General features: G+C 35.7%; 1 protein-coding gene across 1 annotated transcript in view; it reads left to right on the forward strand.

Annotated features, from left to right (window-relative positions):
- Positions 1-4,105: 4,105 nt before the first annotated feature.
- The window catches only part of htt (huntingtin), a 146,881-nt gene continuing 134,281 nt past the window's right edge, over positions 4,106-16,705 (forward strand). Inside the window, exons 1-8 of the mRNA XM_083126682.1 lie at positions 4,106-4,362; positions 6,227-6,410; positions 6,667-6,791; positions 7,859-8,012; positions 9,280-9,421; positions 10,450-10,631; positions 12,404-12,596; positions 16,457-16,681. Of these exons, the coding sequence (XP_082982808.1) occupies positions 4,262-4,362; positions 6,227-6,410; positions 6,667-6,791; positions 7,859-8,012; positions 9,280-9,421; positions 10,450-10,631; positions 12,404-12,596; positions 16,457-16,681 (1,306 nt within the window). The 5' untranslated portion in view covers positions 4,106-4,261. The remainder of the gene's footprint in view (positions 4,363-6,226; positions 6,411-6,666; positions 6,792-7,858; positions 8,013-9,279; positions 9,422-10,449; positions 10,632-12,403; positions 12,597-16,456; positions 16,682-16,705) is intronic.

The raw sequence follows: 16,705 nt of genomic DNA on the forward strand, positions 1-16,705 counted from the left end.
TATAATGTGGTAGAAATAAATCAATGCGAGGCTTCAAAACTGGAAACCCCAGGAAAGAAGAGGAATATAAGTAAACGCGTAACAAATTTAGATACCTTTCAGCAAGACGCTATTCGTCGCCATATTTACTCTTATTATAGGAGGAAAGTTCATCCCACTGTAGGGAAACTGCGCGTTTCGTTGAAAGATTCGGGACTTTTTCAAGGTGGGAAAACATCTTTAAGGACAGTCATAAAATCTCTAGGATTCTCATACAAAAACAAATAATGGACGCAAAATAAAGTAAAGTATGGAGGCATATGGGGATGTGGAGGTAGGGCTCCACACATTCTCGACCTCGACCATATTATGGAGGTGATGCGGTGATGTGGTTCACCAACCGCCTTTACCCCAGGTTTGCCCAAGGTACTCATTTTGCTGAGTCGACTCCGGAGTCGCTAGGGATATTTGATTGATTGATTCATTCATTCATTTGTTGTTTTAAGTTCACTTTATGCACGGGAAGGCTATTCGGGACTGGACCTACAGTTTAAAGTGGGATCCGAACCACTGTGCCATGTGCCTCCATCGGCCTTGATTACAAGGCGACGACGTTACCACTACCCCATCGGGGAGGCCTGCTAAGGATATTTGAAAGAGTTCCCCAAACCACCGCGGGTCTCCCGCGTAAAAGTCAGACGCCTCACCAACTGGACTTTGTGCAATTCAGTTGCGGTATAATTGAAAGATGGGCAGACTTTAACGGCGACTTCGGAAAGAAATGATTATTGAAAGTGTATATATTCAATATTTTCAGAATGAATTGAAAAGGTAACCTGTAAACAATGCTCGTTTCGTTAATTCGTTCATGTTGTAAGGGAGATGGAAATGAAGAGAGAAAACAATAGCACATTCATCATTGTTGTCATTATTGTTATTCCGTTTTCCTCGAAAAACAATAACACATTTCATCATTGTTGTTCTTTTCTATAACACGTTTTCCTCGACACAGCGTCAGAAGGCTGCACTGCGTACCGTACCGCATGATATGGCAACACCGTGACGCGTGTTACTTCAGCTCTCAATACCAAACTAATTTTGCGGCAGGTATAACTTCCACGCTATTGGAAATTAAATTCACTTAGTACATTTTCAATTCGAGTTACATAGCGTTGTATGCACGATGGTAAATATTGCATGAGTGAATATTACACCCATCATTGAAATTTTTGCAACTTCGTTCAATTTTGGTATTTCACAAATATATTGTGAATAATTTTGTACCCTTGTACTCAATATAAACCAATGGATGTTACATTATTTCTTTGTAGTACATTTCTGTCAAAAAGAGCAAGATCTAAGAGTAGTGTAATGCAAGTTACTTCGTCAATGTACAAATGTGTGTCGCATATCTGCCTTGGAGTATATTTTCCGGTTATACAACTCAGACACACATGGAAATGAAAATGGAAAATCTGCGGACAAAGTCCTTTAACGAATAATGATTCGTACAGTTGCACGGTCAATCATTGTGAGTTCATGTAACTTTCTCCTTTATTGTTTAATTAAACTAAGATATTTTCATCGATATTCTCAAAGCGTTTCATTTACCGTGTTATCATAAATCTATTTCTATAGGCTTGAATTAGTAGGTTAAGACATTTAAGTTTGATGTTCCTAGTACTCATCAAGTATTTCGAGTAGGTTAACTTAGTTAAATTAGTACTTGTACACTTTGTCTCGTCTTCTGCATGCGTTTATATGTAAAGTTCTTAATACGAAAAAATACTTTTTAGAACTATGGCAACGATAACTTGCAGCCAAATTTGAACCAGAGAAATTTAAAATATCTGCAAATTACAAACTGGGATTGCGTTTTCAAAGTCTGAAACTACTATCTTACAAACTATTTCATCATTCTTCCTCCACATAAAACTTTCCAAAAAATTTTTGCATGTGGAACTTTGATCCGTACGTAAATTATTGTACAGTAAATAAATATATGAAGAAGGTTGGGAATTCTTTCGAATTTAGAGTAAGTTTCAAATGCAGAGTAAAATTTTATCTAGATTGTATATTGCCTCTTTCACTTGATAATTTCAAAAATAAAGTTACATTATGGAGAATGGTAAAGATTGGATTTTAAGTATATCAGTATAATTTTAATACTTTCTGATGTTATGTAAAATTTGAAATGTTCCTGGAAATGATTGCAACGTTCTGAATGAATAAGAAGGAACTATTCAGTCAGAAAACTAAATATTAGGCTTTTGTACTGCGTTGTGTTAAATGTTGTAAATAGATTATACCGGACTACTATCGGATTAAAAATTACGGATATTCAAGTTTGGACTCCAATTAAAAGTTAATCAGTAGAACCACATAAAAACAAGTTACATCAAAATTCAGCTTATTCAATTCTGTGTCAATCTATAGTTATCAATTTATTTTTGATTATGCCTTCTATTTTTACCATCGTGAGAACAAAATAGGATTATTTTTTAGTTTGGCAAACTATAGCTCTCTTTGAGATTCTATAAATAAAGAACGGGTGTTTTTTTATATATAGATTATATATTATATAATTTATTTATTTATTATCCAAACTCTAATATCCATAATTTATAATCCGATAGTACTCCTGTGACGTTCTGTGAGGCCCGTAGTACCTCGGAGGCCTCTGTCGATCTCCTTGGCGTAGTGGTTAGCACATCGCGCTTCGACGCCAGGGGTCCCGGATTCGAATCCAATCGGGTAAGACATTGATTTGTGCTTAATGAGAAAATTGAGAATTTAGTAAATGTGATAGTATATGTGAAAACAAATATTGATTGATTGATTTGCTTAATTTACTTTGCATCTTGTGTCACTTTTGGCTAATTTGCGAAGATAGGGATGAGTGATGAAATGATGAATGAACACTCACAAACATTCATGCCCAAGCCAGGATTCGAACCCAAACCTCTGGCGTTGAAGTTCGATGCTAACCACTACGCCAAGGAGGCCGGCTTGTGGAAACAAAGAAAGAGATCCTCTTATGGGTTTTACTTTCATATTTAAAAAAAGACAGAAAAGCAAAAATAAACCAAATATGTCAATCAATTCTTTCTTTGTAACTCTTTCACTATGCAATTCTTCTTTAGCATGCAACGTTTCTTATTAAAATCATAATGCGATTTACGAAATGATGAAATCTGAAATTCTAATGAGAACACGGACAACCTTCTTTGTAATATATCGATCAGGTTTCAGAAACATGAATTTTTACAATACGTTTGCATGTGCAATTTTCCCTCTTTTAAAAGTAGCATGTTTTAATTATGTTACTAATCATTAAAGGAATACCTCAATACCAGCCCGAAGTATGATAATTAATATTTACCCCTCAAAGTAATGAAACATTTTCCCTCTCTGAAACTTTCATAGAAATTATAGCGGCCGTTTGCTTCGGCCTAGCCCCGAACGAACATAACCGAAGGCGCACCGAGCATAACCGATCCTCCCACATGACGTCATGCGCTCGTGCATGATCGGTAATTTTCGGATGGCGCTACCTTATAGTATATTAAGTTACCTTGGACTAAACGTACACCATCGGGACAAGTTTGAAAAGCGCGCTTGAAAAGTTCCCGTCCGTAGAGGCCATAGACATACTACTATATAGAGGCTTACAAGCAGGAGAGGCTCCCGTCTGCTAAAGATTACAAATACACTTTTTGAATCTTTGTATCCGTCCCGTCCGTAGAGGCCATAGACATACTACTATATAGAGGCTTACAAGCAGGAGAGGCTCCCGTCTGCTAAAGATTACAAATACACTTTTTGAATCTTTGCAGTGCAAATAATATAGTTACAAAATTCGGTTATTAATCAAATCCAAATGTAAAATAGAGATACAAGATTACAGTAGCTGCTTGAATGATGCTGCGTGCGTGTTGGGTAAAAGAAAGAAGTTCGCTGCGCAATCTGAAATTTTTCTATTTCAAAAATAAAATAAAAATATACACGTACCAAAAAAACACGAAACCATGTAATCACTGCCATGTAATGAGACACTGCGTAAGAGTTAATGTCGTAATATTCTCTGGGTTTAACGAAAACGTTACAATGGTTAGCACCTCTGATTTCCGTTTCAGATACAAAAGAAGAAGAAAGTCACAGATTATGCAGACTGCAGAGAGTAGAATAAAAAATACCGAAATGTAAACAGCTGATTGAAGAACTGTGATTATTACAGAGAATTTTGTGTTATTTGTGCCGTATCTAGAAGTTAGAAGCACCAATGAGTATGGCCACTTTAGAGAAATTAGTTAAAGCTTTTGAAGCTTTGAAGGTCATACAGACTTCTTCGCCAATACCGGATGAGACAAATTTATCAGTCCGGTAAGTTTTATTGACATAATTTTAACAAATGGATTGAATTTCCTTCGAGGCCGGAATGAAGTGTATGTGTTTATAATATAGTTTGTATTTTCTTCACCGAGAAAAATTACAGTTAATGTATTTCTTTCTAGTTATTACTGTGAATTTCTCATTCTTTTCAAGTGCAAGTGAACATACATTCATATAATTTCCTCTTTGTCCGTCAATACATCCCTTCCATGACTTGTGCATCTATTAACCTTCAGTTTGGCGCAATATAGGGAGTTACATCGTCTGGTGCAATGAGCCCAACAGGCACTTACCATAAAAATAACTTACCTTTGTTGAATTTATTCAGCCAGTAAAACATGTTTTTTCGACATTAATGTGTCTGCGATGCACAAATACTCTTGCCTCCATTACCTTTGACTATGTGAACCAAATGTTCCGTGTGTTTGATGACGTAATCCCCAGTCAGTGTTTCCAATGACGCCATTGTTTTCCCAGGACATGAAAATGCTAACTATGTTTACCTAACCTAACCTTGCCGTGCATGGTTCGTGGGGCTATTTATGAATGGGTTGTGGGCCCAAGTTCCTTTTGTTTTATTGCGATTTCATCATGCTGTGAATGCAATTTTTGCGTGGTTCGATTTCGATGTATGTCTGTTAACACATACTGCGGAGTTTTAGCGATTACTTAAGATTTTGTTCAATATATGCTTTCGTGGTTAGGTTTGGTTCCTTAGCATTAAAATAAAGTCCCTAAATGCATTATACTAAGGTTCCGATTTACTTCTACATTCATTCTCACGCTTCTACGATATTTACTGTCGCTTGTCGACAGATAATATCTTGTCCATGAGAATTGCGTAAGGTAGTTTTTAAGTTGTTTTTTTCAACATAATTAACTATTTTTCAAGACCAAATTACTTTAAGGAAGGTTCAAATTTCGTGTGATAATGATTTCCAAAATTTTACGATAATTAGTCTTTCTGCTAGGAGAAATCATAAAACAATCGGAACCTTTACCGGTTTGTGTATTTATGAATGAATGGTTTGTAGGGCTATCCGTGCATGGTTCGTGGGGTTTTGGAACCCGGAAAAAAATACAAAATCTGTAACACGAAAGTAGGAATTTTTCGGTTGAGAAGGTTGAAACACTGCATACCCACAGATGATAGACAACACTAGTCAAGATTTGCCCACCATATTGTGTGTAAAGAAAGCAATGAACAATAAATACTAGTAATGTAAAAAATTGAAGTTATTTCAGTGAAAAAAGCAAAATCCCACCTTAAACAATGTTTCACAGTGCATAATAAGTAAGTACGAATTTAGAAAATGACGAAATGGACGAGTGATATGTTTTGGCTATAACAGACTGGTACCTACTAAAGTACCAAAGGTTCTTCAGGTTGCTTCCATCCAGAATAAATTTCTAAATTATAGGAATAAAACAGTAGCTAGGCTAGGAAAACACATGTGTTATTATGAATACTGATATATTCTAACATTATTTACATGTTAAATCAATAAGATAATTTAATTTTCTCAATAGATTTTGAAAATAATTGCATTACAGAAAGTTGTGAAATTGGGCACAATGTGCCTGACAGATCACTTTTGTCACTACATTCACTTAACATGATTTGAAGCAAACGGACTGATACGTATTCAAACATTATTAGATGAGAGACATCTACCCAATATTTCAAAGAGTGATGCCATCTAGGAGGGAAAGGGGGAGATATAATGTGCCTATTAGATCAGTTGCATCCAACCAAAGGTTAACGTAAAAAAGGCCAAAAAGAGAGTCTTATGATAAATAGGTATTAAGTCCCAAGTCATTTGCAGTTTCTAACATGTTTTTAACTTTTTTTCAGGAGAAAAGACAAGATGCAACACTGCATTACAATTGCAGAGTTTATGTGTAGCCAAGGTGTTAAAAGTACTCAGGATTTTCCTCGTCTTCTTAGTATTTCTGTGGAAACACTACTACACCTGTGTGATGATCCTGATTCAGATGTTAGGATGATGGCAGATGAAAGTTTAAACACAATTATTAGGGTGAGATGGTTTTGAGTTAAATACTATTGTAGGAAATTTTGTTACTTGTATCTTTTGTTGCTGTGATATGTCAGTAAGTATATTATTCAGAAATAAAATAATGTTCGTAAGTGAATGAAATATGCTTCCTTTGGAATTTGGAATCGTATTAATATAATATTGACTAACTCGTCTTGTAGTGGCTACTTTTTGTGGCTATTTTTTTATATTTTAGTGCTTCCATTCCTCTTTGTAATTATTTACTTTTTCACTCCAGGCTCTGACTGATACAAACATAGGTAAAATACAGGTGGAACTTCATAAAGAAATAAAGAAGAATGGAAGTGCGAGAACACTAAGGGCTGCATTGTGGAGATTTGCAGAGCTCTGCCATATGATCAGGTGAGCATTTTGATAGATGGATGCAAGATATTTAGTTATTGATTGATGTCCAGGTTGTGTACCTCTTACTCTTGATTGCAAATTACATGTAGCATGAGTCAAACTGAAGAAATTTGAATGTATACACGGTGCATCATTATTTTACTGATGTGGATTTCATTTAGTTATCTTAGTAAAATAATTCATACAATTTTCAAGTTTTGAGAGAAATATCAGTATGCCATTGCTATCAGTATAGCTTGTGCCCAGTTAGTTCTTGATTTAAATTGTGATCTTTCTACAAGAGCCTTGAAGACAGTTGTATTATGTTTGTAGAGCAATTATGGGCCTTGCATTATTTTCCAGCATGAAATGTGGATTTTAGTGATTGTCTACCACAGGAGTTTACAAACTATGTGTCGCGATGTTTTTGGCTGCTTTTGTTTGTCCATGATGTCACAGCCATATAACCCTTTCGCATGGGAGACACTTCTCTAATGAATATTATGTCTTAGATTGAATTTTCATCGTAATTTGGTGTGACTAAATACAAAATGAATGATAAAAATCTTTTGTTTCGTCTCAATTTATTAGTTTGTGCAGCCTCCCCGATGGTGCAGTGCAGCGTCATCGTCTTGTAATCAAGGGGTCCCGGGTTTGATACCCAGTGTAGGCACATAGTGGTTTGGATCCCACTTTAAGCTGTAGATCCAGTCCCGATTAGCCTTAATGTGCATAAAGTGGACTTAAAACACCAAACCAACCAATCAATTTATTTGTTGTTACATGTAGGAAGAATCTCATCTCATACCATTTTTTTCCTAATACAGTGCTGTAATTTTATTTTGATTTTATATTTCGAAAATTAAAACAATGCAAGTTAGTAATGTTAGTGAATATTTTATTTTAAAAAATGCCAGTAGATTGAACATTGACATTTATTTAAAATGTTGACTACAGGTGCTTTGCACAGAAAATGCCATGTGAGGGTGACACAGACTCAAAGGAAGTTTTGGTCTACCACATAAATTGATAATTGGAAAGTTTTAATTTAATTTCATATTGTAAGTCTTCATTTTGCATTGCAGGCCACAGAAAGGCAAGCCGTATGTTGTGAATCTGATCCCATGCATAGTACAGATAGCAAAAAGAACAGAGGAACCCGTGTTGGAAACACTTGCAGCTTCAATGCAGAAGATTTTCAAAGTTCTTGGTTGCTTTACTAATGACAATGAAGTGAAGGTATGCTAGTAATTTTAAGTTAATTTTTTAAACATGTTTATAAAACCATATATTACATATTGAAAAAGCTTCGTCTTTTCTTTTGGTGGCAGTATTTCAACACTTCTCTCATGCAGCTTTCATCACATGGCAAATACTGCTAGCATTACTATTCTACAATATCTTTTACGCAGGTTAACAATACAGGTTTGCAGAAACTACTGTAATAGGCAGTGTTGTGAGAAGTAGTGAAACTGGCAAACTTGTGGAATTTTAAATTTAAGCTAACAAAATGACTGTGAATATCTATTCATAATACATTGTAGGCACCACTGTCCATGTTTACAGCTATACTTCCATTACTGCTATGTTATATGAAAAGGCTGTCTGTTTGGGTAAAAGAACAGGTGTTCATATGTAAGATTGTAATACCCTAAAAAGAAGGTGCTTTCAGTTATAGCCAATGATTAATGTTTCCATCCCAAATTTGTAGTGCAAAGCATACTAAAGAAAATTTTTAAAAATTCTATAAGAGTACATTTTATTCAAATGTATTAATTTGTTGGTTATGTGGAGAGAGCCAATCCATTCTAATCCACTTACAGTCAGGCATGTGCCTGATCAAGCTGACTTCCATGGTGCAGTGGTTGGCACAGCACACTACGATGCCAGGAGTCCCAGGTTTGAAGATTGGCCTGGGCATTGGTGTTCTTTGTGAGTGTCCCTTCATCAATTTCATCATGTCATCACTCATCCTCATCTCAAGAGTGGCAGAAAAGCAAAGTAAAATAAATCAAATCAATCGACGTACCTGATGAAGCTACCCAACAGGTGGCAAAATCGATCGTGATCAAAAAACTGCTTGGACAAATGAACCACAAGTGGATTAGAATGGATTTCCAGAATAGTATGAGCATTTGCAAATGCCTGGGAAAGTCAGGGAATTTGTGTTGTCAAAATCAGTGTCCAGATACATCCGTTGAGACTAATATTCTATTTTGCCTTATTTTTGAGTGTGTTCCTTTTTAAAACTTATTTCGTGTTAGCATTACTTGTATGTAGATGATGCTGCATAAATAGAATTCGTCATATGTAGAATCTGGCATGTTATCTCACATGATATAAATGGGCCGTAATAAATTTTCCATATGATTGATAAAAGATGACTGTGCTCATAGAGGGAAGCATTCATATCATTTTTAAACCTAAACAAACATTAAAAATTTCAAGACTATACGACAAGGTAGTGCTAGTCCCTGATAATACCATACCATTTTTGCTATTACAGGTTTTGTTGAAGGCGTTTCTTCATAATTTATCATCACCATCTGCAGTTGTAAGGAGAACAGCTGCAAGCACAATTCTCACCCTTTGCCTCAACTGCAGAAAGCCACACATGTTTATTTCCTGGATTCTCAATACATTGCTAGGTATGGTTTGTGTTCTTTATTTCTTCATCATGCCTGTGTATCTGTGATATTATTTATGTGGCAGTGTATGCTTGTTCAATTTTTCTGCTAATGTAATGTGGGATTTTTCTTTAAGTGTTCATGTAAGGAAATTCTTGTAGGAATGCACAGTATAGATTTTTTACTGTGAATGCATGTATAGTGATGTGAAATGATTAATTTCTCTTATGAATCTTTCGTTGGGTGTGGTCTCTGCAAATATCTTTTGTTTTTTCAAGAGGAAAAAGCATCCTTTCATCTCTGCATTGTTAATGTAATGTTTTGGCTCACTTTAGAATTAGTTGATTGATTTAGTTTATTTTACTTCATTTTCTGCCACTTTTGGCTAATCTCAAATATGAGGATGAACAGTGATTATGAGATTGATGAAAGGATATCACAAAGAACATCCATCCCCAAACTGCGATACAAACCTGGGAATTCAGAATTAGATAAGCCTTCCTTCTGAGTTCCAAGATTTAGCTTTATCCTGCTAACATACACATATATCACAAGATTTTAATTTATTAGCTCTAACCTCTGTACTACTGTTAATACACAATAAATGCAAGACATTTGCTTTAGAAATAGTTTTCTCATTTGTTATAATCTACATTTTAAGACATATTTTGCTGACTCCGTGACTGAGCATGTTGAATGGTCTACTTTCAATCTCGTCACCAAAGTACCTGGGTTCGAACCCCAGTTTCAGCATGGATGTTCCTTGTGAGGGTACCTTCCATCAGTTTCATCTAATCATCACTCATCCTCGTCACAATTAGTCTTAAGGGGCAGAAATGCAACATAAGATAATGAAAATACAAATTAAGGCTTATTTTGCAATTTGAAGTTTCCCCTTTAGCCTGCTCTCTAATGATGATTATAATTGGCCTTATTTGTGCTTATCCTCTTCAAAATCCAAAAGATGATAGAAAAGGGGTGCTATTGCACCAATATACATATTAATTTACCAGAGATTTGTTCATGTATATATTTAAATTACTTTGCAGATTGTGTAGTTCCAGTGAGAGTCGATCAGCCAGTGCCAACTGTTCTGGGAGTCTTGGCCTGCCTTAGGAACCTCCTGCCTCATGTGTCTACACTTGAGTGCCATGAGGAAGTGATGAAAGGCAGCTTTGGAGTGAGGAAAAGTAACCTGGAAATGGCTGTTGGAGTAGATAGGATGATTCAGGTTGTCTACCAGTTTGTTTTTTCTGTTTTACTGGTATATCATAATGAATTGAATGAATATCTGAAACAAATATAGATGATTTTTGGTAACTATAGAAGTGTTTTCCTTGTGTTGTTGTTAGGGATGGGCCAGTATGAAATTTTGGGTGATACCCATGAAGTACCAGTATAAAATTTACCAACACCGATAACTGATATTCTACCGAATATCCCAAATGACACATGAAGAACCTGAACGGTTGGTTCATTGACCTTCTTAATAAATGTGTGTTTCCAGGTCACTGCAATGCAAAAGAAGTTGCATTTACTTTTCTAAAATGTAGGGCATGAGGCCATAAATATTATAGCAAAATGGCAGAATTTTGCACTAATTTCTAAGATATTTATAGATATATCGGATTGTTAAAATAATCTGTAATTTTACTGATAAACCAATACACTGATATGCCTATATCTGCCGATACCGATAGAGTACTTATTAATCTGTCCCATCCGTACTTGTTATTATTCCTGTAGAAAGAAGGAATGACTTGTTTCACCTTGGCATGTTTTGTGAGCACATGCTCGATTGTGTTGTAAGATATAGGTTTTATGCTGACAGTGGATTCACCAAGTAGTGCATTACTGGAGCCAGTCACATTCCACAGATGCTTGACAAATGAGCCAGATGCAATTCACAGCTTGCTGGAACTAACTAGTCAGTGACCCCATGTGAAATGATCCTGTTAAGCACATTTCAGGAAATATACTCTGGGAGGCATCCTTTCAAATTAACGAAATGTCTAAATGTAATAATAATAATAGAACATGTGTTAGGCAAGTGACTGAATATGATTGCATATAAAAGTTACCATTATGAATATAAAAGTTACCATTATGATATTATAGTACATATGTAAATTCGAACCTGCAATAGAAAAGTATTTAAGAACCCTTACAATTGTGTAATGGTTATTGTTATTGTATTATATAATAACCTCTTTAAGAGTAAATATTTCCTTTTGAAATTATAGGTACCGGCCAATTTAAATATACGAATTGAATATAGTATTCAAAGTGAGGGGTACCATTCCTTCAGCTAGGATAAATGACATAAAGCACCACTTTCCGGTCTATTTCCAGGGCTCGAACAAGCATCCTGCCCTTAGGAATTCCCACTTTGAGCTCAAAAACTATTAATAATTTAAATGCCAAAACACGTAAATGTCTTTGCACATTGTTCTATCACTGCTGAAAGTTTATCTGAAGAAGATATTTAATTTATTCTTGAGTTCATACACATGGAAAATCCATTTATTGTCTGCCAGAGCTTCAATCAGAGATGAATATGAGTGTTTTTTGCATTCTAGGAATTTTAATTTCTTTCCATTTTCCACTGAAAATAGTGGTGCTTCAACTGTATTTGTGTTAGGCCTTGCAAGATTATAGCTTTATTTTTAAAATAATAAAAAGAAAATGAATGTAAAAGTCACACCAAGGTTTACATTTTCTCCCTGTTCTTCTCTACTCAACTGCCCAGTACAGTGTTGCGTACTCTAAACTCCTGTCACTGGAAGTAAACAACTAACTCTTCCATAATACAAGGTGAAAGGTAACGGAATCAACAGTTTTTATTTTTTAAATCTCAAAATATGTAACATGAAATTCATGTATATCATTACTAACAGTATAATTCACTGACATTTGTCATTTTTGCTACATACAAAGGAAGAAATATGTAATTATATAAAAATCTGGCCTTAATCATCACAGTCTCTTTCTTTTCTCTCACAGGTATATGAATTGTGCTTGCATTACACAGGACATCCGGACCACAATGTTGTCAATGCAGCCCTGGAGACTCTACACCAGCTCCTTCGAGCACCTCCGCCTGAGCTTCTTGCCGTTCTGCTCTCCTCCCATGGAATATCAAGGAGCAGGATCTTGCCTGGAGATGGGCAGGAAAGATTAGAACACAGAACGTTGAGTACGTAAAATAGTTATTTCCTCTAAGTTCAGTTACTGTATGTTCACATAGAATATTAATTCTTATTTAATCATTTCTTCCCTCATGCCGAAATGAGATACATCAACGTTTCAAGAATATTAACATTTAAGGCAGTGGCCTTCAATGTTATTCCTATAGCTAATCATATTTGCATTCTATAAGGGACTTACGGGCTGCACATTCATAGATGAGCTTTACAAATAACTGGTTTTGATATACAATTACTTACTGTACTCTTTTCTCATGAAAGAATATATCAGCATTGGTAACAATTACAAAGAACACTGTCACGTTCTGAATTGAGGTTAGTCAATGCAATGAATAAACATAATGAAACAATGTTGTATGATATTTGTTTAAAACAAAAGGACAAGAATTGTCATTTGCCCCTTCAATGAGACGAATGTGAATGTTTTTCCCTCACTAGTATGTCAATGTTTGCCTTGAAGTTTGATGTGGCTACTCACAGTCAGCTTTGAAGATGTGTATCGATCAGTTGATTCTTCAACTTTGATTCCATTCTCCATTTTGGAAAAGAGCTGTTCGCAGACATAAGTGGCACCGAATAGAGAACTATGAACATGGCATGATTGTACAGAACAGGAAATTCTGACTCTTTCCCATATTTTGAGTTCAGTGGTTCACATTTCTTAAATATATTCTGTTAATTTCATTCTGAACTTTAGTGGGCCACTAAATTACAGCCAGAGGGCTGCATGCGGGCCGTGGGTTGAAGACCACTGCTCTAACAGTGAAACCCTGATTTTACATTTTCTGTGCCCTGTAAGTGAAACCCTGGTTTTACATTTTCTGTGCCCTGTAAATAAAAACGTTAGAAGAGGAAAGCATATGGGAGGGGTGGTCCTGAAGTGTGGGTAAGAGATGACTACACAGTCTACATTTTTTTGGTATATAATTATTAAAACCAATTCAACAAAGGTATGAAATCCATGGCAGGTTTATGACTCTTTCTCATTTTTAGGGACAGCGAATAACTGCTTTTAATTGCTACTTGTTCATTTTAGACATATGATTAGATGAGATCTCCATTTAGTTTGTTATTTGACAATTTGTTGCTAGTTTTAGAAGTTTCTGTTAAGGGGGTGATCACATATTGTTGCAATGTTCTGGATTTAATTCACAAAGGAAACATGTAGAATTGATCGGATTTGTTTTGGGGCCATTTATTCTGTGATGTATGGCGTGTGAGTGCCATATATAGATTATTGTTGGGATTTATTAAATATATGAAATATTAATTTTTATATATGAGATATTAATAATCGTTCCTCTTGTATCAGGGAGGATTAAATTTTAATTGAATATTCTTTTTTCAGGTTTCATTCTTTGTTATGATTGATTTGCTTTATTTTTACTTCGCTTTTTGTGCCACTTTTGGCTAATTTACGAAGATGTGGATGACTGATGGCATGATGTAATTGATGAATGGACACTCACAAACATCCATGCCCAAACTGGCATCGTAGCGCGATGCGCTAACATTCTTACACAGTGGCCGGCCCATTCTTTGTTATGGAATATCTCAGGCAGGAATATTTGTATTTATATATCTGGTGCTGTAATGCTCTACCTGGTTGCAACTAAAATAATGTTGCCAATTTTAATTTGGAAGGAAGTGTTACTGGTTGGGAACATGTATATATATATATATATATATATATATATATATATATAAAAAAAGGTAAAAGGTAAAGTGCTCCCCTGTGCTTAGCACCATGCCATGAAGGTGTATAGGGGGTGTGGGGGTAACTCTCCACACTTTCTTGATCCAGTTGTGAGTGGGGGTGATGTGATCAGCATGAACGCCTTTTTACCCCAGGGTTTCCCCCAGGTACCCATGTTATTCGACGCTGGGTGGCCACCAGGGCCGCTTCCAACATGTTATCAACATGTTCTTGCAGAAATAATCCAAGTACAAGCATCCACAATTATTCGTATTTGCACCATTCCTACAACACAGAAACACTGTAGGTCTCAGTGACACACCAATATGCAGGAAAGGTGCAAAAAGCCCTATTTAAAAAGAAGATAATAGGGTTCGGTGCGGATACCAATTGCTTTAATTACCGCACAACTTTACTAATTATTGTACAATGGTATTATTCAATGTACGCTTATTCTTGAAAGCTATGGTTCATGTCACGAACAACTTAACGTACCTAACCAACTCGTCAATTAACACACGCACGTTTAAGCACTTATTTATGTTACACTGAACCTTCCTATCACCTACATTAGAATTAGTAATCTGCATGCACTAAATGCTCTTTAATACTATGTTAGTACTGATAGAACATGAACAAACACTTGTTCGGACTAATCATAAGTAGTAGGTTGAAAAGCATTATGAAACGAAGATCTTTCTTTCTATTAACAACATGCTGATTATTCATAACGTGGCATTGCATAAATAATTCAACAAATTCGCAAACAAAGTGTGACAATTCATTATATAATAAATTAACATTGACCGTTCAACGGTTTTATATAATCGTTTGTTGCAATTCACAACCTTTAAAACGTAATCTGTAACCAAACTCTTCCATACTATATAACGTTCGTTAACTCAGCTGACTAGAAGTTGACACAAATACAAAATTCATAACAATCTCAATTTTGAAATTAATAATCATATAGAAGATGCATAATTGATACTCTCGTAATACCCATTGTCATTATGCATCATCTTTAATTCAACTTTAGTACGTCTACAATTATTATATCAACACACTTTTAATTCATGAGGTGTTACTGGTGCTACCTTCACTTAGGTTGGAAAGATAGGGGGTGTTCGTAAATGAATGTTGATTTAATTCTGCAATTTATATCGAGTTAACAACATTAACGTTGCCTTACGTTACTTCTACTGCATCTCACCATATTGTGAACAGAATTTAAAAGCTTTTGCTTGCACGATTTTATGCTTTGTGCAAATGATGTAATTCAAGAGAAAACGTTTGTGAATTCCGGAACGTATGAGCAAGCCATAGCTCGTAATGAGTTAGCGTAATTGCAAGGATTAGTTCTAATTTCATATAAAGCACATGCTGTTCAAAATTTAGTGCTCAATAAAATTAATAACCACGTTATTCGTTTCAGTCACAATTACGATTATTTGTCCGCACTTTCAATGTTTTGATTATTCATTATTTCACCACTTCCATAGCAATTAAGTTCACAGAGGAGTGTAATTACCTTATTGCACTACCAGAAACTATTAAAAATAATAAATTGCACCTTAGGACAATATTCCGATGCAAGTTTTTGTATATGGATACATGTGCCCTTCACGTATCTGTCATGACGTCTATGTCCTTGTTCAATAGTGCAGCTTCATGGTTGCCGATACGAAACGCTCGCCTGGGATTGCATCAGGTGGAAGGCAAGGAAGAAGTGTTAGGACTTGGACATACGAGCACGAAGCGTAGACTGTGGAGAGAGATTTTGATTTATCACGACTGCTGTCGAGATTAAACTAGTATTCAAGAGAGCTGTCAGATGGCAGCAAAGGTTGCGCTTTGTTATAATAGTGCCATCTGGTGGCCAAAATGATATATTCGAGTACCAATACATGAGAAGCTTCATTTTATTATTGTAGCGTTTGCGTAAAAATGAATAAATATAACGCAACGCTACAGTGCTTATCAGTGGGTACCCGTGTTGTAAAGGTGCTGATCATATCACTGTCAAGATTGACAATGTGTGGAGCCTCATCTCTACATGTGTGTTTTCATTGCAAGGTGCAGTGCACAGATTGCAACTGTACTTTGCTCTCTGTCTTTTTTACCATTTTTTTTATTGAATCATTGGTGTTTCAGGCCAGACCAGCATGGCACCTTCCCTACCTGCAGAAGATGCATCTTTACTTGATCCGGAAACAGATGATCAGTGCTCTCTGAATCTGGAGCCACCTGGAGAAGATGCTCCAGCAACCACCCCAATGGAAGAGTCGCAGGCAGAGGAGGAGATAGACGATGCCAGTTGTGCATCTGTAGATGAAGAGCGATCGGAATACACAAACATGAAAATAGGTAAAATACAAGGTAAGCTTCCTTGAAGTACATAAC

The sequence above is a fragment of the Lepisma saccharinum genome, chromosome 8 (assembly GCF_977018435.1).
Source record: "Lepisma saccharinum chromosome 8, izLepSacc3.1, whole genome shotgun sequence".
In the NCBI taxonomy this organism is placed as follows: Eukaryota; Metazoa; Arthropoda; class Insecta; order Zygentoma; family Lepismatidae; genus Lepisma; species Lepisma saccharinum.